This window comes from Xiphias gladius, chromosome 17 (assembly GCF_016859285.1).
Source record: "Xiphias gladius isolate SHS-SW01 ecotype Sanya breed wild chromosome 17, ASM1685928v1, whole genome shotgun sequence".
Lineage (NCBI taxonomy): Eukaryota > Metazoa > Chordata > Actinopteri > Istiophoriformes > Xiphiidae > Xiphias > Xiphias gladius.
Window position 1 is genome coordinate 18,135,613 of NC_053416.1, and position 22,714 is coordinate 18,158,326.

General features: G+C 40.9%; 2 protein-coding genes across 7 annotated transcripts; one reads left to right on the plus strand and one right to left on the minus strand.

Moving 5' to 3' along the window:
- Positions 1 to 921: 921 nt before the first annotated feature.
- LOC120802151 (SLAIN motif-containing protein-like) lies at positions 922 to 4,191 on the plus strand. The gene is made up of 7 exons (XM_040149664.1): positions 922 to 1,421; positions 1,705 to 1,853; positions 1,980 to 2,096; positions 2,284 to 2,379; positions 2,468 to 2,767; positions 3,311 to 3,439; positions 3,636 to 4,191. The coding sequence occupies exons 1-7, from the start codon at positions 1,012 to 1,014 to the stop codon at positions 3,896 to 3,898; spliced, it is 1,464 nt and encodes a 487-aa protein (XP_040005598.1). The 5' UTR covers positions 922 to 1,011; the 3' UTR covers positions 3,899 to 4,191.
- Positions 4,192 to 5,890: 1,699 nt separating this feature from the next.
- Positions 5,891 to 22,399, minus strand: taf1 (TAF1 RNA polymerase II, TATA box binding protein (TBP)-associated factor). 6 transcript variants are annotated; one of them, XM_040149657.1, is made up of 41 exons: positions 22,252 to 22,399; positions 19,707 to 19,821; positions 19,396 to 19,525; positions 19,199 to 19,315; positions 18,838 to 18,960; positions 18,283 to 18,524; positions 17,928 to 18,143; positions 17,589 to 17,831; positions 17,258 to 17,507; positions 17,017 to 17,124; positions 16,737 to 16,904; positions 16,470 to 16,597; positions 16,016 to 16,123; positions 15,695 to 15,868; positions 15,382 to 15,555; positions 14,952 to 15,056; positions 14,619 to 14,819; positions 14,400 to 14,541; positions 13,830 to 13,960; positions 13,654 to 13,734; positions 13,399 to 13,548; positions 13,188 to 13,307; positions 12,719 to 12,894; positions 12,403 to 12,629; positions 12,075 to 12,282; positions 11,425 to 11,596; positions 11,024 to 11,235; positions 10,740 to 10,848; positions 10,550 to 10,648; positions 10,262 to 10,439; positions 10,060 to 10,127; positions 9,848 to 9,970; positions 9,606 to 9,698; positions 9,395 to 9,479; positions 9,190 to 9,257; positions 8,617 to 8,733; positions 8,145 to 8,252; positions 7,856 to 7,951; positions 7,249 to 7,477; positions 6,772 to 6,943; positions 5,891 to 6,473 (listed from the first exon to the last, which is right to left on the minus strand). In XM_040149657.1, the coding sequence occupies exons 2-41, from the start codon at positions 19,818 to 19,820 to the stop codon at positions 6,251 to 6,253; spliced, it is 5,988 nt and encodes a 1,995-aa protein (XP_040005591.1). In that variant the 5' UTR covers position 19,821; positions 22,252 to 22,399; the 3' UTR covers positions 5,891 to 6,250. The 6 variants fall into 6 exon arrangements, with proteins under 6 accessions (XP_040005591.1, XP_040005592.1, XP_040005590.1 ...); XM_040149658.1 differs by having other exon boundaries at positions 11,431 to 11,596; positions 12,397 to 12,629; XM_040149656.1 differs by having other exon boundaries at positions 12,397 to 12,629.
- Positions 22,400 to 22,714: the final 315 nt, after the last annotated feature.

Consider the following 22,714-nt stretch of genomic DNA (forward strand, 5'->3'; position numbering starts at 1 on the left):
CTCACTAACTAATGCCTTTCTTTAACCCATACATACACAGATATGTAAAAACAACAGTTTGGGGTTTAAGTGGGAGTTAGGCCCTGGACTTTTACTCTTGACAAACAACACTTTGGTGCAGTGCCTCCGCTGCACTGTTTACATGTTCTTTCCAAACCTGACCACACCCAGCTGTGATCACGGGTTCAACAAAGATTCAACAAACTTTGTACCTTTTTTGTAACTTACAGTTAATGTTAAAAAACAAATGTAACCCCCCCCCCCCCCAAAAAGTAGCAGTCAATGTCTGTGGGTTAGGTGAGAAAGGAGAAGAATTTAAGGTTTCAAATGGCTGTGAGAGAAGCTGTAAATGCTGTGGCAATCTGCCTGTGTGTGTGAGAGAGAGCGAGAGAGACAGAGAAGCAGTATCTGACCGCACTTCTCAATGCAACTTCCTTGGGAGCGATGAGTGAGGCAGGTACATTTTAAAACAATCAACCACAAACATTCAGCAATAGCATTCAATATGACAACCAAAGAGAGCAGCAGCACAGTGTAGAATAGCTCCCAACATCAATGCTAAAAGAACATAAACACATATTATCTACAGAAAAACACATGAAATGTACACTTTGTATACTGTGGCATACTGTGACTAAACCAAGAAAGCAAACAGTAGTAACAATAGTAGAAGCAGCTCGCAAACTCTTTAATCCACGTAAGCTCATGATGCTTCTCTAAATCCATCCAATCTGTTGAGTGTCTATACTTAACAGCCCTACTCACCAAATGTGGGTCAATATATGGTTCAGGGAAGCTGCACATTTGCTGTTTGTGCTGACCAAAATGACTATAGTTGGAACTTTAAAGATCCATATTATTTTAAAATGAAGGCTTTTGGTCAGGTTTAGTCAGAATCTGGTTTTTCAATAGCTAACATCTTCATTATGGAGTACTGAGGTGGAATAACCCAAAACTGGACAAGAGCTTGAAAGACGTAAAGCGAGGAGCTTTGAGGATTTCACAGAGAAAATGGAACTCCGAGACCAACTGAAGAACGACCGGAACCGGTATTTTTGCAATCCGCCACCATTGGAGTCTGATACAAGTGCAAACTGCCATCTTTTCCGCAGTGAGCTGAAAAGCAGCTCTGTAAGGCTGGAGGGCAGTTCAGATCCATTCTGCAGCAGCTGGACCGACACTGAACCAGCAAGGGTCAAGAGTTGTAACAGTCGGTCATTTGCCATGGATGCTAGAATAAGGTTAGATAATTTGAAGTCAAGGTGTAATTCACCTTTGCCTGGCCATGCCTTTGATGGGACATTGTACAACTATAACAGTCAAAAAGACCTTTGGGACAGTGAGTCAAAAGAAGACGAGTCTGTCTTGGACTTGGTAGAGCTCCTTGATGTAGAGGAGGATATGCAGGATGAAGAGAGCTGGTAGGTGCCCTAAGACCCTCGATAATGTTCTTGGAGAGTGGGACATGTGGCAAGAAAATGTATTTCATTTTTTCTGGCCTCACTCTGGTCTGACTTTAGTAAAGGAAAATGTTAAATGTAAAAAAGACATGAACCCAGGTTGGATCTATTGTCCAAGTCGCTCTACACTTTGAAATACATGTAAAGGAGCTAGACTGAGGTGGATGCTCTCCTGAGCAGGTTTGTTCTTTACCTAGAGCCGGAGTGGGACATGTTCTTAGTGACTGAAGTGAATGTACCCTCTTATGCCTCAAAGGTTGTATGAGTCTGCAAAGAAGCAGGCGACTGTGGAGAAAACTGAGTCTGCTTTCAGATGGTGTCGACATATCCTGGATAACCCCAGTCCTGAGATGGAGGCAGCATGTCGTCTACTGATAAATAGGCTGGATCAAAGTAAGCAAGCAGCACAGGCTCACTCTTTGTGCTGCAATTTTTTTTTTTTTTCATTAAAAAAAGATTTTTCTAACGGTGATTAGTTTGGTCCGGGGTTTACCTTAGGCCTGCTCTCTCTATTGTCAGGATCAAGTCACTACTACCGACGTCCTGCAGTCTTTCATCATACTGGCAGAGCAACTGTGGGCTCTTCTATGGACAAATCATCTGTCAACACAACACAGAATACCTCTGACACTTTAGGTAATATAATAATGACAGCGTCAGGATCCTCAACTTCTTTTTATTCAAAATAACCTGATAATTCAGTAAAACAAAATCAGGAAGGCCAAATTCATGTCTACACAAAGACAACCTTTATGTTGATCCAAAAACTGTCTTTAATATCGTATATTTTAGTCGCATATCTTGTATTTATTGATCTGCACAGATAATGAGATGAGCGTCTCCCATGACTCCATTAACACAAACTACAGACTGGAGAACATCACAGATGTCCACATAATAGCTCGTATACAGGAGGCCCGTGAGTATAGAAGTCTTTTTAATGATTTAGTGTGCACTGCATGCTCAATGAACGTTGGGGAGTGATAACTTTAATCTGTATCTTTCAGGTTTACGACAAGACTCTGTTTCTATGCCTGCCGCTGCTTCACCTTGGAGAAGCCCTGAGTCACAAGTGATGCTTCCGTCTTATTTTAACACCACAGTAGAAAATATTGATGACTTCACTGCAGGAAATAGAACTGAGGCTTCGTCTTCCCCTGGCTGGCTGCCTGGTCTGTCGCCACTGAGCTCTTCATCCGGCCAGTCAGCAACATCAGTTGCTAAGCAGAGCTGCCGTAGTCCAAAACTGGCCAGACTTCACCAGCAGGTCACCCAATTCAAGCTGCTTAAACTCGCTCAGAATCAAGGTACACAGAGCATGTTTTCGTTAACGCCCTACTATAATACCAGAGTAAGGTGTTATGATTATGAATTGATTGTGATTGAAAAATCTTAGGAAGCTTTAGTGTGTGGTGGGTGAGGTCTCAGTCAAACACACAGGATATGTGTACCTTTTTAATGAGATTTTTAATAATCCATGGATGAAATTGTTTTTTAGTAATATGATTTGATAACTTTTTAAAGAAGCACTTCAGTACTTTTATGACAGTGAGGCAGAGGAAATACAGATACTGAATCACTTCCAAACACAGGATATTAATGTCAAATCTTTTTTTTAACATAATGTTATGTACAAAAAAAACTGTAGTTTTATGTTACACATAAAAGTTACTCCTATGATAATGTTCATAATAAATACATTTTCCAGTTTGGTAAAAGCAAGACAAAATAAAAAAAAAACTATATTTTTCAGAAACTTTAGATTCTCTCCAAATTAGCAGCAGATCAACAGACCTTGTGAGATTGAATAGGTGTGCGTGAACCACACAAAACCCTGATGTGTTTTGCAGCAACATCCCCAGGCAGGACCAGATCACCTGCGCGGACCAGCCTCCGCTCCCTCCAGGCCGTTAGGAACAGCCGAAGTTTAGACACCGACGACGGCTGCCCTGCTGATCAAATCGTTCTTCCTCCGTCAGGTTTGGATCTGTTTCCTCACATTTAAAAAAACAAAAAAAACAAAAAAACAAAAAGCTGTCCAAATTGGTCTGCTTTGGTAATGTTACATGAGCGCTTGTCACTCGAGTGACAAAAACTATTTTCTTTGTGTTCCTTCCACTGAGACAGACACAGTTAGAGCAATTTAACAACACCACTGATTTTTTTTTTCCCCAGATGTATCATCAACCAGAATGGGGTCGAGTTGCTGGTCTCAATCACTTTCTGCAGCATCCGTGAACTCCAATGTCTCGCTGCTCTCAGGGAGAGACTCCTCAGTCCGGATGACGGCCATGAAGAGAGCGCAGAGGTCTCAGTCTCTCAGTCCCTGCAGGATTCCTCACCCTGCCAAGGGATACCTGTCCACTTATGGACGTGTTTTTGCCTCACCTGAGAGGTCGACCACTGTAGCTTGGGCCAGAAATACGCCATCCACCTAACGGTGAAAGACGTCACCAGTGAATCCCTGATACTTAGAGTAATATAATGATGAAGTATCATTAAAATATAAAGTTTATCTAATATTTTCTAATAACTTACTTTATGGTTGTCAAGACTGCATAATCATATAAATGGCTTTGGACTGTGAAGGAATTTGTGTCTGCAACACCTGACAGAAGCATCCTGGAGGGATGAATTTTATATTACCAAGACACCCTGTTGCGTTGTCTGAACAAAAGCCTAAATAATGTGGACTATTGTGAAAATGGAGTGTTTAAGTTTCAAGAATGTAGAAATGTCAATAATAAATAATGCTCTGTTGCAGCATTCAGTACTGTGTGTTATATACTATCAGTGATTTTGCAAGCATGTTTCACTGAATGTGTATAAACTAGACTAATTCTTAGCACGGATCGTATAATGCGTGAACAGACGTGGCAGCACAGTGATAAATTTAAATTGTATCAGTGTGGGTGTGAAACTTTCGCATAGATGCTGATTTGAATGTGGAATTGCAGTCAAATTTCACTTTTGATTGAATGGACTGTTTTCTGCAGAGCTGTTGCAACAGGAAGTGCGCACTTTGCCATCATGTAAGAGAAACTAAACAGGTGACCTCTGCATAATAGGAAGCCTGCTTTTTATCAGGAAATAGAGGCATTGTTTCTTCCTAAAACTTACTCAGTGTCATTCACTTCTTCAATCGTGACTACATTTTGCTGATGTTTTGGTGTTGACAACATGATGTAGTTCAACCCAACTAATGCAGCTTCAGTTTCAACTGTTTCCCAGACTTTTGTTTAAAAACATTCAAAACTACCTGAATACTCCCAGAACAGCAGTTTAAGCACTTGAAATTGAATGAAGTGACTATTTAAGGGGAAAAGCATTTAGATGTTTTCATATAGTGCAGGTGTAGTACTTAGTGTAACTTGTCATTGACAAAGTACATTTTGCTCATGTTCTTACAGGTTATCTGAGGGCCAATGCTATGTTTACATTGCTGTGATTTTCAACCTCTTTGATTCATAGCAAAACTGTGTTCAGTTCTCTTTGATCTCATCTTGTTTTTGTTCCTGAATGGGATCCAATAGGCCCAACATGGTACAAATAAAGTGTTAAGGAATAAACTCATTGTACAATTATTTATCATAATGAATTGGAGAAGAAATCAGAGTGGGTTACAATGGTTGAGAGGATACACGTGACAAGAAAAGGAGGTTTAGCTCTTGTAGCTGCACTTTTGGGAGTTGGCTTATTACCTCTCATCACACAAAATACTCAAATGCAGTCAGTCCAAAATATTTTTGGAACAAAGACATTTAATAGTAAGTATACCAGAAGTGCAGTGTGGCGCTGAGTACCCTCTGCTGTTCGCTGTGCTTATACTGAAGCTGAGGAAACACTAGAAAAGAACAAAACTCTAATTCTTTATTCTGATTAATAATACTGATTATACCCTATACTTAAAAAAAAAAAAAATTACAAATTTTTCGACCATTTACCATGACCAGTAACATTCAAAACCTCAGTCAGGTTGTCTTCCTTTGTTGAGATACTATGAGCCTTGGGTTTTGTCACCTCACACCTGCACAAAATGCACTACGAACACAACATCTGTTGCACTTATGCTTTTATGACAAATAACCCAGCTTGTCACTAGTGTTATGCATCTTTCATTACAATGTAAGGATGCATATGAACCAGATTAGAGGAATAAAAAGAAACATAGATCTAGAGTGTAAAATATTGTAACAAAAGAAAGAGATGGAGTCTGTAACTGGTTTTCCTGATTCTTCTCTACAAATGAGCTTGGCTGATGAAATAACATCATGAACGTGTCAAAATGGAAAGTGAACTGCATGGACCTGAATTCATCTGATCCACTCCTAACTGGATGACTATGAGACAAAACCAGAATTATGTGACTTCAGTAAACAAGAAGAGGAGGAAGAGGAAAAGGTTTTGTGATCTCTAAATGCAACTGGATGTTAATCATCAGTGTGTTTATTCTATTTTTTAAGTTGGCAGAAACAACAGAGTTGCTGAATTTTTCGTGAGCACAGGATATGAATGAATTAAAACTGTAAAAAACAACTGAAAACACATTTCAATGTCAAGATACATCGTGGTGCAGAATATTCACTCAACATAGAAAAGGTAAATTGAAATTTAGAATGTGCGGTGCTGAACCCTAAAGGTACAACAGAGCAGAAGTACACGAGGAAGCTATAAACATAAACCGTCATTTACAAAATAAAAAAAAATTTACAATATATTTACCTGAGAAATTTAAATTTCTCAATTTTAAAGCAATGTTTTTCTTGATACTGTGTATAACAGAAAAGTAACTAGTTGTCAGAGTCCATGTCACTATCTCCCCCGATAGATCTGAACTCTTCGCTCTCCTCGTCTTCACTGAGTTGGACCTGGGAGAGCACAGCTGGGCCTCTCCTCCGTGCTTCATCTTCTTCATCTTCCTCCTCCTCCTCACTAATGCCGTATTCTTCTCCGTTCCCCATGCTAGAAGGCTGCAACTGACTCCGGCTCTCTGTCTCCTCGTAGCTGCCATAACTGATACAGAAGAGAAGGAAAGTCGGAAAGAGGTGTTAAATACCCACATCGGCACCACCACTAATGTGATTCAAGTATAGCAATGGATATGACAACATTTTAAGAATTGGATTTAGAAATGAAACATCCACCAATATTATAATTGAGAAAAACCTACTCTGACAAATCAACAATAAAATACGAGATAATAAGATACTTCTTGTAAATTTTTGACAGACTTAGAGATACTTAAACCTTCTTTTATTCTTGAGTATTGTTTTAGAGCACTGAGTATTATTCACTCTGGGCTCTGTTGTACCTGACATTGCTGTCTTCCATGTGAGGCTCATCAGGTCCCTCCCCATCATATGACATCATGCTCTCGTCCTGCTCCATACCCATTCGTGCCGTATCTTGAGCTCTCCGTGGAGGTGGGGGTCGCACATCCACCTCTCTGTCAGAGTCGCTGCCACTCTCCGACAGGTGAATGGCTGGAGGGGACACACAACGCATCAGGACAAATGTCAAACACAAAGGGCTCTACATGGTCTTCACCCAGGACTGATGATTGATTAATGTTTGTTTACTAACTATAACTATTTTGTTTATCTGTCATTGGCAGTTGTCAGTACAATACAAATATATTTCGTTATTATTTTCCATCTTATGTCATTAAGCTAATATTCAACTTTTCTTTTCCCTGTTTTATTTGTCTCTATAAGAGGTTGTGTTTCTTTACTTTGGCTGTGACCATTTTCTGCTGTAAAAGACCCATTACCGCCCCAGGTAGACGTACAGGAGAAAGGGTTGTCGCCCTCCTCTTCGCTGGCGTCATCCTCTCCGTCAGACATGAGCAGGTCCTGGTACAGCACGCTGGCTTGGGCCGGGCGGTTAGATCTTCCCTCCTCTCCCTCATCTTCGTCTTCCTCCTCTTCATCCTCCTGGTCATGCAACCGTCTGCGAGGTGGCAGCAACATCTCCTCTTCATCATCTTCATCCTCCAGATCTCCTTCTGCGTCCTCTGCCTAGAGAAACAGGTCAGACAAACGAGAGGTAAATAAGAAAGCCTTAAACAAGCTAATTATGTAGATAAAATTCAGTAAGAGAATAATGAATAGTTAAAAAACATATCTCCTAAAACTTTGCGAGAATTAAATTTGTTAATAAAGAATTACCCCAACACAATCAAGTGGTTTTGGGTGAGGATGATATGTGTATACTTTTTTAAAGGAAGTTTTTTTTTTGTTTTTTTGTTTTTTTATAATGGTAATTTAACAAAACAAAAATGGTAAATTGTAAATGTACTTGGTGGCAAGTTGGTACATTTTCATTTGTGTATAAATGTACATCACTGGTGACCTCATAAGAATTACATGACTTTCTAATAAGTCTATCTGTCTTACAGGCGCAGGAGTCTTGGGTTTGCCATCATCTTCCTCCTCAAAGCCTTCAATGTCCACATCTGACTCTTCCTCCCCAGGTCTTCTGCTGTGGCGTCCCTGAGAAATAGGATCATAAAAGTCTGAGCACACTCTTGCCAAACGATGAAGACAAGGGGGAAAATAACAACTCTCATTTACACCGTAATGTTATCTGTATTGTTCTTGTGTAAGAAACAAGCTTGGTGCTCTGAGGATAGTTTGAGGAGAGGTGGCATGTGGTTGCAAGCCTTATTTCTGTCTCTCTCCATACCTGCCCCCCTCTCTTCTCTGGAGCAACCACTAGAGGTCCCTCAGAGAAAAGGCTGCTGGGCTCTCTGGGCAGGCTCCCTGAAGCCCCGCTGTCAAACAGATCAGCAGGCTGGCCAACACCACACAGAGTGGCACACACAAACGGAGACACAGGACAAGACGGCAGGAGCGAAGGAAAAAAAACAGGTTGGGAGAAAGAAGACACTACAGTGAAGAAGCTAGATTGTAGAGAGGAATCGAGAAGGTCTAGAAAGGAGAGTTAGTACAGAGAACGAGTGAAAAAAATGTACAAGGGCAGGAGGAGCGCTACAAGGTGTGGCGAGTAGACTACTGGACGTAGAGAAGTTTAGACTACCTGGTGTGGCACGTTAACAGCAAGAGGGCTGAAGTCTATTGTCAGTGTAGCAAGATACCTAGGAAACCGCCATTTGCTGAGCTAGTAAATAAAAACTGGGTCCTGGCTGCTCTCCTACCTGCGGTGTGTATGGCCCGGGAGTCATTGGGTCCAGACTCTCTAAATCTGCTGCATCCAGAGCTGCCTCTTTAGCAGTCGAGATGTCCTTCTCCAACTGGGTCAAGTGCTCATCATACTGGAAACACAAAAACCAGTGATTATTACAGCACCGATTAGTGTTTTTCCCGCTCTTAAAAATACTGTTGGTATACATTTGGCTGCAATATTTTTCTAAATTTGGCTCTAAATAGATAAACCTCTCCACCAAGCAGTGTAACAATACATGTCGTAATAGTGGGAATCAAATTATATTTCTTTTACAATCCTCTGTGTTGTATAAATTTACACTGTCCTAATATTGCCTTAATTTTTTTAAACAATTTTCTACAATAAGGAGTATGTGAAAACCAGAGGGATTAATCATTCATCAGATTAAAAAGATTTATTATAAATTGTCACTCTTTCTCAGCATGGCTTTACAGCTGTTCTGATAATATGTTAAAAGCCCAGCCAGATGTAATTTACTGCATAAACAGTCATGACTCTTCCCCATAACCCACAGAAAGCAAATTTTGAATCAGACTTGACATACCTCGGCCAGGGTCTGCTTGCACACATTGACAATCTCCAGGGCTGTCTTGGTGTATGGACTGTCCGGGCCTGTGAAAGACACAAAAAGGTATCATGCTGTCACAATGTTTTTAGTAAACCACAGAAATCCGTTTTAAGTGAGTCACCCAGTTTTTAAGAGACACTGAGTGCAGAGGTCACAGTAACAGTGATGTTAACACATTTACCATTGTACTTAATACTGTTGGTGTGGATGAGACTGACATCTGAAAGGAAGGCATCCCGGTTCTGGTATTTGTGTTTGGAGATGTTCTGTTGAACCATGAAATACAAATAGACAAAGAGGGACATTTTCTGTTAAATGTCTTTGTATTGCCGATATTAAAAATATCAAATTAGTATATTTGTTTTAAGGTTGACACCTTGTATGACCCTCACCTTGCGGATGGACTCCAGATCCATGGGGTTTACAATCACCTTATAATAGTCGGGCACAAACTTTTTGTTGACAGGATGATGGAATGGCCATGACTATGGGGAGGGTAGGGAGTGAGAATGAGCTGCAGATCATTACTTTTATCACGTGCTACCTGTTCAGTATAAAGTAATAAAAATATTTAACCTGCACAAAAAATAAAACAATGATTGTGGCAAGGAAATGCTAAGAAGAGGTGACTCACATCAGGAACCACCATCATTTTCTGGGTCACAATGTTGTCCAGGATGAAGGAGAAGGCCACCTGATCATCATCATCCAGCAGTGGGTTGATGGCTTTCTCAAGCCTCACCAGCCTGTCCTCCTTCTGGACACAGAGGTTTCAGAGTTAATGTGGAAATAAACAAAAGGACAGGAAGATAAAAAATAAGACAAAGCATTTACATTCACACTCACCTCTTTCAGTTTGGCATCGCACAGGTCCAGCATGGACTGTGCTACCTGCGTTATCGGATGCTTTGCCCCTGGTGGAACAAAAACAGAAGGCCGTCTTAACACACTGATATAGGTGTAAATTAAAAGTTTCACTGAACCCACAGTAAAACCTGAGTCACTTTTTGAGCTTAGGAGGTTGTTAAACATGTTTTTATAACTTTACCATTGTAGGTGGCGCTGTTCTTGACGATAACCTCCACTGCTTCACGGAACTCCTCCCTTGACGGATACATTCGTTTGCGTACATTCTCCCTCAGTGTCTGCAGGTCCATGGGCCGAGTGATGATCTTATAGTAGTCCTTCACAACCTTGGCGTTGACTGGTGTGTGGAACGGGTATGTCTACGTAGAAGAGGCGAAAGTAGCAAAGGTGAAACTGTGGAGCTGTGAGGTACGTGTATGGGAACAATGAAATGTTGGGGATGAATGATTGTTTTCCTGACACAACTTACATTGGGGTGATCCCGCATGTCATTGATGATGCTCTCTAGCACAGAAGACAAGGTCACCATTGGGTCAGTGCGTCTGCGGTGGATGGCCTTGTGTGGTTTCTGTGAGTAGAAACAGTGTAAAAAATCAGCTAAAGGGATTTTGAGTTAAAAAAAAAAGGGTTAAAACAAGTTATACAATGTCATTCCTTACATTGAGATAGTCACAGTGCACAGCACTGCCTACACGTCTCTTCTTCTTGGGTGGGAGCTGTTGCTTGGGGAACTTGAGCACTAAAGACTTCCTGCGCACCTCATCTGCACTGTAGGAGAAAAAAAAGGTTACAAACTGTTGGGGGTAGGTTTGACCCAGTGTCCTTAAGAATCCCTCACATACTGCATTTGAGCGATTTTTGTTTTCCATCGATCCAAGCTTAGAAAATATTGAACTTTGGATAAGAGATGATAAAGACAGGAGGAACAAGGACAATCCACTACCTCTCAATGAGCTGTTTGCCCAGTACAATCTTGGTGCCCTCCACCTTGATAAGTTCCTCATTGTCGTTGTGGATGACCGTCTTTTCCAGCTCCTCCTCCTGTTCCTCCGTCATGGCAACTGGGTTAGAAGGTGGGGCGTTGGTCTGATAGTACAGTGGGCAGAACTTGTTGGTCCTCATGTGTCCTATGGCTCCACATGCTCCGCACTTTAGCTAGGGAAAAGTGGCAAACATTAAGGAACACGACAAATAATCTACCTGTGCTATATGATAACAATACTGAAACAACAACATTACAAACTGTCATAATATCTAACCCAAAAGAAGGCAAACTGGCTTAAGGTTTGGTTGGTGAAGAAAAAAGTGAAAGAGAGGAGTATAGTATTGAATCAGCAAGCTTACTTTTACCTTGAGGTCTGGTCTCTCTTTGACCTTCTTGGCCTTCTTCTCTGGAGGCCCCTTGATCTTGTCCTTCTCTTGGTTTCTCTTCAGTCTCCTCAACTGCTCCTGAATACGTCTGCGCTCCTTCCTCATCTCTTCTCTGTGCTGCTCATCAAAGAGGGCAAACTTTCGTCTGCAGCCACAAAGATTAACAACAATGGCTGTTTAACATTCACTGGTTCATTTGTGGTGAAGGTACGGACCTAATCAAGTGGCATTTCTAGAATATAAGACCATTGGAGAATCCAACATTATACTAACCTGCAGGTTAACATTAGATGCTACATAAGTAACAAACAAATCTTTACGGATATTTCATACATAGAGAAGCACAAATTTAACAAACTATTTTAAAATACCTGCATGACATCATGAAAAAAGGTTTGTTTTCAAATGTATGTTGCTTTATTTTATTAATCAGACACAGCTCAATAAATACCAAACTTGGTTTGTACAATTTCTTTTTAACAATATCACCACCATAGCACCAAGCCATACAGAAGTGACTGATGTAGGTTGCTGTAGTTATGAAACTGTCCACTGGGTTACTCACTAGAATCAAATACCACTGTAAAGATAGAAAAGCTTTAACTTTGATTAGAGAGACTTACATGAATTCATCATCCTTGGTGGTTCTGATCCTGGTGTAGGCGTCAATGACTGCAGCCTTGCGTACTGTCTCACAGCGGACATATTCCTTGCCGTCCTCATCCTTGAAGGTGCGATAGATCTTGAGTCGCCGTCCTGTGGCTGAGGAGTTTAGGCTTGTGACAGAGGACGTGTCGTCGTCCTTGTGTGAGCTGGTGGACAAGGAACTGGCTATAAAGTGAACAGAAGTAAAGTTTACATTGAGAAACAAAAAATTTTCAACTTTACATAGTTAAAGGAATGTCCTCAGTGTACTATGCAGATCTCTCTTATTAGGGGAAGTACACAAGCCTTTGCGCCGCTCCTTGCGTCCCTTGTTGTCACGGTCACTCTCATCGCCCATTAGCATCCTCTGCAACTCCTTCCTCTCCTGCTCCTCCCTCTCACGAGATAGCTGGGAGCTGGTCTTCTTGTTCTGCAGCATGTTCTCAATGTTCTTTCCCATCTCCTCAAAGTCACTGTCCTCTGCTGAGCTGCTGTCTGTGTCTGTGGAGAGCACCTCTGTCGATTCTAACACCCTGTGGTGGGAGAGCAACAAGGAAAATGACTCCAAGTGTGCTCGGACAGAATTTTTAACAACATAGATAGCCCTAAATAAGAGTCTCACTTGTTTTGCAGGTCAAAGATCCTCTGGCACTCTTCCTTGTAGCGCTCCTGGTGCTCAGCAACAGAGAAACGAGAGCCTCTGGCAAACTTGCTCATGGGTCCCTCACCTGAACGCGCCTGCTCTGTGGACATGGTCCTGACCACATCAATCACCTCCCAGCGAGAGAGCTTCTTGATCTAATACACATACAAACACACAATCACTCTTAGAAGCCTCACAGATGAGGTGAAAACAAAACCATATCATAACAGTAAAGTCACATGCTATTCTTACATTTGTCACCATAAACAAATCTCCAAAAACGTATCAAAGATTTTGCAGATGTTCTAAATAGAGTGAATAAAGTCAGGAGAATGGACAAGTTTAAGTTATCCATTGTTGTGATTAACACAATTGTTATTGCAGATCCAACTTGGGATTCTCTTATTATGGGACAGTGTGTTTGCACACGTTATCCCCATGTTCTTACTTCCTCCTCTGGAACACCAAACTTGCGTAGCAGCTGCTTGGCATTCTTCAGTGAGAGTCTCCTCAGGTCAGCATCTGTGCCTGTCACTGTCTTCTTGACAGGCTGCGGCTCTTTGTCATCCTGAAAGAACACACGGGATCAACGTTTTCACCCTCTATACATACACAAAGCAGAACATGGAGTGGCAGAAGTTTGCTTTAGACAGCCAGACCTTCTGTTGAGTAGGCTTGTTGGGCACTTTGACATAGGAGAAACCCTCTCCACAGCCTGTAGGGTCAGCCACACCTGTAACCTCCAATAGGCATTTCCCCTTCATGGCAGAGATGAAGGCTCTTGTTGTGTTCCATGGAGCTGTCCGCACCTAGGATGTGTGAGACAGGATCAACATGGTGTAAGTCTAAAAGGCTTTTGTTATTTCAAGTCTGGAACACTTAACTTCATTATTAGGAAGCACTTGGATCAATACCTCATCATCAATCTTCATCTGAAAGTCCTCTTCGTTCTCCTCCTCTGGAGCAAAGAAGGATTTCTCACCATATCCAGCATCCTAAAGGAGTAAACTAAGTTATAGTGAAGCTGCGGGCACGATACTCACTTGTGTTAACCATCTGAATGAAGTTATTTAGAGGCAAACATGGTTACCTTGAGTCTCTGCTCTGCCACCAGCATGCTATAGTAAGCGCAGCACTGCTCTGGAGACACCATGGCTCTGATCTCTTCTTCTGTAGGCAGTCTGAAGTCAGGCTTCAGCACCCACCAGTTAGAGTCCATCCCTGGCATGAGGACAAGGCAATTTTCTCTTAACTGCCATCTTAATCTTGATCATAGAATGCAGTAGAATAAGCAAAAACGAATCTTGTCCTTGTTTCCATTATGTGTAGGTACACTATAGAAAACCTTGCTTGATTTGGTGATGTAAATACTGAACATTTGTACCCTGTGTCCTGATGCTGTCCTTAGACTACATCTTACCTCTAGGATAAAATCCATAGAAGATGCAAAAAGCTCTTTCCCTGCTCAGATTCCTGTCTGTCAATTCAAGGCACACACACTGCTGAGCTCATGCAGCTTATAGCAAATAGCCAAGTATCTCTTTATAACATCAACACTGCCCAAATACTAAACAACTGGGTTAGGTTAGTCCAACAAATGATGATGATCAGTGAATGGAGAACATACAGGGTGCAAAGTTAATGAATGAGCAAGGTCTACCTGTACGTTTGAAGTCAGCACAGAGCTTTAGTCGTTTCCTGATGCTGCTCTCTGAGTGTGAGGGAAAAGCTTTCTTTATATCCTCCATGCGGATTCTCCGAGGTCTGTCCTTGCTCTTCCAGAACAAGCGGTAAATGAACACCTACAGAATACAGACATGACAGTTAAGCATTTGCAACAACAACAAGTTTCTGGGAGAGGTCGGTAAATTAAACACACCTGAAGGAAGTCTCTGATGTGGGTATTGGCTCGTTTGGAGTTGGGCCCAGGAACCTCAAACAATGGGCACTCCTGACCAACAACAAAAATGTCCACAATCTCTCTGATGTAGTAGCCGTGTCGCGTTCGTAGAACCAAGAAATCAGTCTCTGGCATCTTGTGCAGGTAGATTGGAGTGCGGAAAAGGTTGTTTTCAAATGCCTAAAAAAACAAAAAAACAAAAAAACAAAAACAAAACAAAAAAAAACCTTGATTTGCCACGATAACAGACCAGCAATGCTTCAGATGTTCATCTAATCTGAATATTGAATCTCTGACTGTGACAGTGCTTACCTGGAGAAGCTGCCCAGGATGCAGAGAACCTAGGAAAGGGGATGTGTGGCAGTACACAGTCTCTCCATATTTACAGTCAGGTGCTCCAGGATCCTTTCCAGGTTTCTGAAGATTACAGTAACAACGTCATGATGTAGTTTAACAACTCTTTACAATAAAACAAGTTACAAGTGGAACATTTCAGGTCTCCAAGTTCCATTAAGTTGAATGTGATGATCTGAAATTAACAGCAGAATTAAATACACAATTTTGAAATGAATTTGATAGTCATGCCTATTTGTTTACAAGTCTGCATTGCTTGACCAACAATAGCAATATGTTTGACTCAGGGCTCGGGGTTTTTAAGTTTAGAAAAAGCTATTCACGGCATTTTAAAACTTCCAAATACCTATGCAAAATCATGAGAGTGGAAAACATAGATTAGACTCACCCTTTTGTAGTAGTTTTTGATCTTAGTGGCCATACCGACTTGCATGATGAGAGGGGCGTATTCTTCACTGTACTCTGCCAGGATCAGATCCCCATCTTTGCCTGTCAAGTCCTGTGGTGTTCGCATGAAGAACATGTCTCCTCCTCCTGATGCCTGCCGTTCCTGCTCTCGCATCTATACAAGAAATATTAACATGTACACCACCTACTTTAGTACAAATATTGGGGGGGGGGGCGTGACTGGTTATCTTCTTAATTTGTTATCTGCATGTTCAAAGAGGATTAATTAATGCATGTTTTGAGCAGGGCTCCACCTTGGCCTTCTTCTTAATGTGTTTGAGAAGTGGTTGGACAGCATGAGGACCCGGCTGAGCCAATGCTCCAAATGAGTACTTCTTCAGAGTCGGTCGATGGAACTGGCGTAGCTTCATCGGCCCCATGTGAGTGGGGAAGAAGGGTTGCCTCAGCTCCAGTGCTGGGATGGAGTGCTGTTTAAGACACAAAAGTTAATCAAATATACACAACATTCTACACATCAACTGGTTTCAGCTTACATTTCACAGGTTATGCCTCTTTTTCTACTCTAATCTTTCAGAATTCCATCCCAAAGTTTATTTTCTTGGGCCACTGCTTACCTGAATGATGTTTCCACCGAAGGTCCCCCTTAGGCCCTGCTGTTTGGGGTAGTAGAACTCGTCATTGGAGAGGTTCCAGGGGTCCTTCACTTCAGGCTGGGACATGTTCTGAGTTGAGAGGAAGGATATTTCCCACTGAATATGATGTCATTCAAACCCTTTATATTGTCTAAGTACCATTCTGAATCCAAAATTTTATAATTACTGCTACCACATGATGGTGCTTAAACAATAATTTTATAGTCTAAGGCGCAAGCGTTCTGTAAGTTTCTTTTCACCCTATCTGCTCCTTCATTATGTAGAATTGATTTTCCTTTGATTTTCCTTATTAGAGACATATCATACCATTTCCTGTTTCAAATGACCCACATCTTAATTGATGAAACACAGCTTTTTATATGCCATTTCTTTTAATCAAACATGTTCTTTCCCCTGCCCTGATGAGGCAGCATACCTGCTGTGGCTCATCTTTTATCACCCCAGTCTTCCCCAGCAGGATGCGGCTCTTTTTGATTGCCGTTTCCTTCTTATTTTCTTTTGATGGGGAGTGGGATGCTGTTTCCTCCTTTTCATCAGGAATCTCTACAAGAGAAGGTTTTGGAGTTGTCAAAATAAGCAGACTAAAAATAAGAAAAGGGTAAGATGCTTTAAGATGCCAATTTTGAATTAAGCAGAATAGAAGTGAACATGAAGCCTATTGATATGATTTTTTTGAATATACCAAGAATGATATTCTCATCATTAGGATCCAGTGTAAGAACGGGTGGTGTGAGCATTTGATCCATCTCCTGGTCATCCCAGATTATGTTGTCTTCCCAGCGTCCGTATACTAACTCTTCATTGTCAATGGGAAAAATGGAGAACCATGGACAATCTTCTTCCTGAGAGGCTGCGGAGAAAAACAAAAACCAACGAACACAATACAAAGAACAAGAAGTTAGCTCGAGATCGAAAGGTCTGATGAACCAATTAGTCTTAGTGTGACCTAAAAATAAACTCACCTTGATTATCATGGCTGATTTTTTCCCTCTTGGAGCCAGAGATTGAAGAAGTTTTGGGCATGGGTGGAGGCGTAGGTGGCACCAACTGAGAATTACTTCTTGTCAGGCCTTTAAGATTAAACAGATTATATTATTATATTTTTTACAAACATTAAATATTACAGCAGGCTGCTTCACCAGTAGTTATCACTGTACACTAACAATTTTAGCATTACTTCTGTATTATTTCCTAGAATCTTACCCTGCTGAGCATTATATGCATTGGCATTGCGGGTCATACTAGAAGGTAGCCACCCCGCCAGGCTAGCTCGCTGAGTCTTTGTACCCTTGTGTTTTACGTCCTCCCCATTCCAGATAATATCGTCCTCCCATTGTAGTTGAGTGACCATCAGGAAGAGCTCGTTCTCAAGGGCTGTTCTGTCTTTATCTCTATCAACATTATCATCATTATCATCGTCACCATCATCATTGTTGTCGTCCTGCCTCTGAAACTAGAGATATATTATACAAATATCAGTAACACAGTCAGTATAATTTCACTGTTGTGGCTAAAAATGTCCATGTCTGCATACCTCTTGAATAGGCTCTGTTATTTCTTTGGGTGTGTCCTGCTTCTGAGGCTCACCGGACTGCTCTTCTTTCAGCTTGAACCCATAGTTGAAATTGCTTCCGTCCTCTGGGACTCCTAGCATGTCGTACCAGAGCTGGGCTGGACCATATCTCCATTCTGCTACTTTAGGTCGAGACTCTGTTTCCTTGTCCCCATCACCACAAGTTTGTGAGAACTTAGATTCTACTGGAGCCATCATGGTTATCTGGATAACACAGTGAACCCATAATTATACAGAGACAGACTACCACTGGGTGACATTATGAGACCCAGCTATAGCCTGTAACATATGAAGATTTACCTCATCATCAGAGAGACACTGTTCGGGGGGTGGAGGGGTTGCATACTCATAAAGCCATCCAGACTTCTTCTCCTGGTTTTGCTCTGTGGACTCTCCTTCTGGAGGAGGCGTCCCAGGCTGAGGGTCCCGGTGCTTCCGCTTCTTCTTCCTGCGGGCACTCCTCCAAACTGATGGCATGCTCTTTCCAGGACCAAACAGCCGTAAGAACCTAAGCACCTATTAGTACAGCAGAGACAATGGGTGTCAGTGCACTCCTTGATTTTAAAATAATGATGATAAAATAAACCTTTAGTATGCCTTATGATAGCCTAGTGATGAAGTTCACATCAGTACAGTGCCTGAAAAGATGCTTTACCTTTCCAGGTCTAAACTCTGGGAAGAGCTGTGTGACACTTGGAAGGGCTTTGGCAGCATCCTTCTGCATGATGCCAGCAAGAGGGAGGTTGAGCCTGTCTGGGGATCCTCCAGCCCTGGAGCCCTGGCAAGGACGATCGGTTTCTGACTCAGAGTCTGAGGAGCTGCTGAAGTCAACCTTATCAACAGCAGAGGAGGGCGCAATAATGGAGGGCAGGATGATGCCATCACCCTCTTCCCCGACTACAAGGAATGACAGTGACAAGTCACAGCAGGAGAGACAATCAGATTTCATCATCATATATTTGTGATCTAAAATTTTTGAACTTAGCCTGAAATGCTATTGAATTTGTTTCATAATCAAGTGTAATATCTGTTCTTCAGAGGCAATCTAAACCTTTGACAGTAACATCGACCCTCATGAGGAACCCTTTTCAAATTAACTTCCTTACAGACTCCAGAGTTACAGCTCAATAAACAGCTCAAACCTCTGTGAAAAAGGGGAAACAAACAGAATTAGTCCCCAGGGACTAATTATGAGTAAACGTGTCCTTACCATTTGTGCTCTGAGAGGAGGGTTCATCTTTCTTAGCAGATGTAGGAAGACTTGGTGGTGGTGGAGGAGGCATAAGCTTAGAATCAATATCCTCACAGTCGGCATCATAGTCATCCTCATCATCTAGGATTGAAAAATATCAAAAGATTTACATTAACATAAATAAAAGAGTAAACAAATGGAATTATGTAACATTTGTAAAATCTAAGAAATGTTTAATTTTTAAATTTCCTTTTTACATAAAAATATATTTATTTACAAAGATCAAATCAGTTTTATACGTCTTAAAGAGAAAAAAAATTAAATATAAGCAAGAAAAACTAAAATAAACATTTTTTCTTGGGAGCGTTAGATGATGAACCTGTTTTCCTGGTGGGCTGTAAAGACCCCATGGCCTGACGGTACTTCTTTGTCTCATCCTCGGCAACCTCACTGATGTCAGAGTAATCAACTGCATCTTCAGTGCTTTTCACCCAACCTGGATGAGGCAAAATATCAAAAAAATTTACCCCATCCTGTTCCTGACTACATTAATGCAAAGTTCCTTCCTATATTTACCCTCATCCTCTGCATCCACACTACCAGAGTCTCTGTTTTCTTCTTGATCTTCATCTTCATTAGCAGTAATCTCTGTAATGAGTGAGCCCAGACCCAGAGTTCTCAAACCAGCCAGATGCTTTTTGGACTCCTGGGGTAAGGAGAAAGGGTAGAGACAGAAGAGAGCATTGCAATGAGGAGGTTTGAGCAGTTAATCATCGAAAATAGAACACATTATATAATTTCCAACAGAAATTATAATTTTAGTTTAAATGCTATGCAAAATATCACTGTTAAATGTTGCAGTAAAAAGTTATCTTTAAAACATCTACATTGTCCAGAACGCTGTCATCCTCTAGCTGTCCATCTTCATTGATGTTTCCAAAGAGGAAGCCAGTTAGAGAGAAAGGGCGATCTTGGTCCTCGTCACTGTCGGAGTCCGACATCCTGAAATGTATGACATTGACAGAATAGGCATTTTGCTCATCTTCTTATCCTAAGTGACTTGTAACATTAGTAAAACATCCCTGTGATCCTTGAATGATCACACATGAGAAATGCCTCCTTATGAAATTTCATCCAATTTCAGCACAGACTACAAGTTATTACTTTTTTGCTCTCTATGTATCAATTGGCTTGGCTAAATTAGAGTTTAAGTCTCTGCTCTGAAAACATAAGATTACAATACAGAAATTTTGGCATGTACAGTCCAGACTGTAAGTATATGGATAGTTACAAATTTTTTTCTCCAGGGTATGTTCTTTAGCACATTCATTGGGAAATAAAATATTGGAAGTCTCAGCTTTAATTTGAGTAGGTTTACATCAATAGAGAAAGAAATGTGTGTAAGATAGCCCATTAAACACATGGTGGCTAAATTCCAAGGGCTCAAAAGGAACTGGACACTTGACTACTAAATGTTAATAAGGCAACTGTGTGTTGTTTCAACATTTGCTCGTGCACAAAAGAGCTCACACGACTCAGAGCCGATTGAGAGGAGTTATCTGTCAGTATGAGCAGTAAAGAGGTGCCCATGCAAGCAAAGAAGATAATAATGAGGCTCGAAAAAAGCAAAAATCTATCAGAGAGATATCAAAGGTAGTTGGTTTGCCAAAATCAACAGTTAGACACATTCTAAAAAAAGCAGGTGTTCACAGAAAAACTAGAAAATAGCAAAAGACCTGGTAGAAGGAGAAGCACATCTGTTGTGGATGACCTGAAAATAATTTGCATGTAAGAGCACGTTTCCTCGTAACCAATCAAGACAAGACTTCAGAAACATAACGTCACAGGATTCACTACAAGATGCAATCCCCGGTAAAGCTCAAAAACAGAAAGGCCATGCTGCAGTTCACATAATCGCACATAAAGAAACTGGAACAGTTCTGGAACAAAGTTCTATGGACTGATAAAACAAAAATCAACCTTTGTCAAGATGATTGAAAGAGGACAGAGTGGAGAATAAAAAGAAGAGCTCATGACCCAAAGCCACCACCTCATCTGTCAAACATGGCAGTGGTTCTGTTGTGGCTTGGTCATGTAGGGCTGCCTCACTAGCATGTTTTGATGATTTCACTGCAGCCGGAAGCAACATATTGAATATAAAGGTATACAGGAGCATTATGTGTGCTCAGATTCAGCCAAATGCATCAAAACTCATTGGACGACATTTCATCATTCAGAAGGACAACGATCATAAACATACAGCCAAGGCCACCACAGAGCTGTTCATCATCACCAGGGAAGATACAAAGTGTCTGGTGACATCTATGGGTTGAAGCAAGGGATTTTCCACAAACAATCACAAATGGCGATTTTGTGGATTAACATCAGTTCTTTCTAAACTGATGTAAATACACTGAAATTAAAGATGGGCCTTGGCATTTCAATGTAGTATCCATTATTTTATACCCAACTGAATGTGCTGAAGCATAGTCTTCCTGACGAACAAACATTTTTTAAACTGTCCAAATACTTACGGTCTGGACTGTATGAGCATATATTTGTAAACACATGTATGCCTTTAAACAGTGCAATTCGTGTGCTATATTGTTGTACCTAGAAATGCCCATTTATTTTCCTTTTTTGCACGTGTACGATAACCCTGCTCTTGCTTCAAAACTGCTTGTTTCCACTCAGGTGTACTGTTTTCCACTACAGTCACTGACTGGCGGATCAAACATCTGGACTGGCCATTGAGATAGCACTTCGCCCCCTTACTTTTACCCAAATCTGCTGTATATGTCAGTATTTTCCCATCGTTTAATTTCTTTTGACTGTTTATTTCTTCTTGGTTGATTTCTACATCCTGATATTGGACAAGCATCGTAGCTATCATTGTAGCGTTATGTTATTGTTTGTCGTGCAACAAACGTTACAGCCTTTTGAGTTATAAATTCTTTTTTTTTTCTCAACTACAGAAAAGTGCTGGGACAAGAAACTTCTTCACTGCCAATTCTGACCTGAAGATTTGTAACCGATAACCCTGATAACGTTAACAATAGCTGTCCTGCAATGAAATACGGCGCTACTTAAGTTAGATCAAGTTAGCTTCCTTATTAGCTAGCGTCATATGGTGAAAACCAAATCTTAGAAAATGCATACATGCAACATACACTTACCTTGCATAACTTCTCTTCAGATTTAGTAAGACTGACTTTTATCCAGCTTGATATATCTACTGAATGCTAAGTACAGATAGCTAACCTGCAACAGTTCAATCTGGCAAAGTAAGCTAGCTCAATGTTAGCTGGAAAAAACAACTTGCATTACATTAACTAAAATCTATTTCGTAAACATATTTTCCCCTGTGCCTCTGTCTGCTTTGTGACGTCAAATTACAAACAACACAAATTTATTTAATGCAGCCGAACTCACCCGGGTTCGACATGAACTTTGTTTTTATTTGTGTGTAACACACTGCACTGGACGGCAGACTGTGTCGGCAGCTAGCTAGCTAGCAGAAAGTCCAATTGGCCCGGATGGACAACGTGACGCGTTCAGGCACTCGCCGTAACGCTGTAAACTGCCGAGTTTGCCAGAACAAAGCGAAATACTCAATACCCAAACAGTATTATTTTGCAATATGTAAGTATACACAACCGTTTGTAGCTATCTTTGTAAAAGAATTTGAAATTTTGCTGCATTTAATTTTTGTGAATTTCTGGCCCTCATCACGCCATAAAATCTTTATTTAACACTGATAATCTTTATTTGAGGAGACCTGTTCAAAACTCAAATTAAAAAGTGCTTCATACAGGGCAGCAAATTAAAACCAAAATCGTAAGATTAAAGTTAAAATCATTTACTGATGTAAGATACAAGAAATTAAAAAGAGGAT

What these genes read in the sequence shown, in the direction of transcription:
- LOC120802151 (XM_040149664.1), top strand. Translation starts at nt 1,012, where the DNA reads ATGGAACTCCGAGACCAACTGAAGAACGACCGGAACCGGTATTTTTGC. An exon ending in ATGCAGGATGAAGAGAGCTG is followed by an intron (nt 1,422 to 1,704) that starts GTAGGTGCCCTA and finishes AATGTACCCTCT; the next exon opens with TATGCCTCAAAGGTTGTATG. An exon ending in TAAACTCGCTCAGAATCAAG is followed by an intron (nt 2,768 to 3,310) that starts GTACACAGAGCA and finishes TGTGTTTTGCAG; the next exon opens with CAACATCCCCAGGCAGGACC.
- taf1 (XM_040149656.1), bottom strand. Translation starts at nt 19,820, where the DNA reads ATGTCGGACTCCGACAGTGACGAGGACCAAGATCGCCCTTTCTCTCTA. An exon ending in ACCAAGGATGATGAATTCAT is followed by an intron (nt 11,597 to 12,074) that starts GTAAGTCTCTCT and finishes TTGTGGCTGCAG; the next exon opens with ACGAAAGTTTGCCCTCTTTG. An exon ending in GGGCGACAACCCTTTCTCCT is followed by an intron (nt 6,944 to 7,248) that starts GTACGTCTACCT and finishes TGTCCCCTCCAG; the next exon opens with CCATTCACCTGTCGGAGAGT.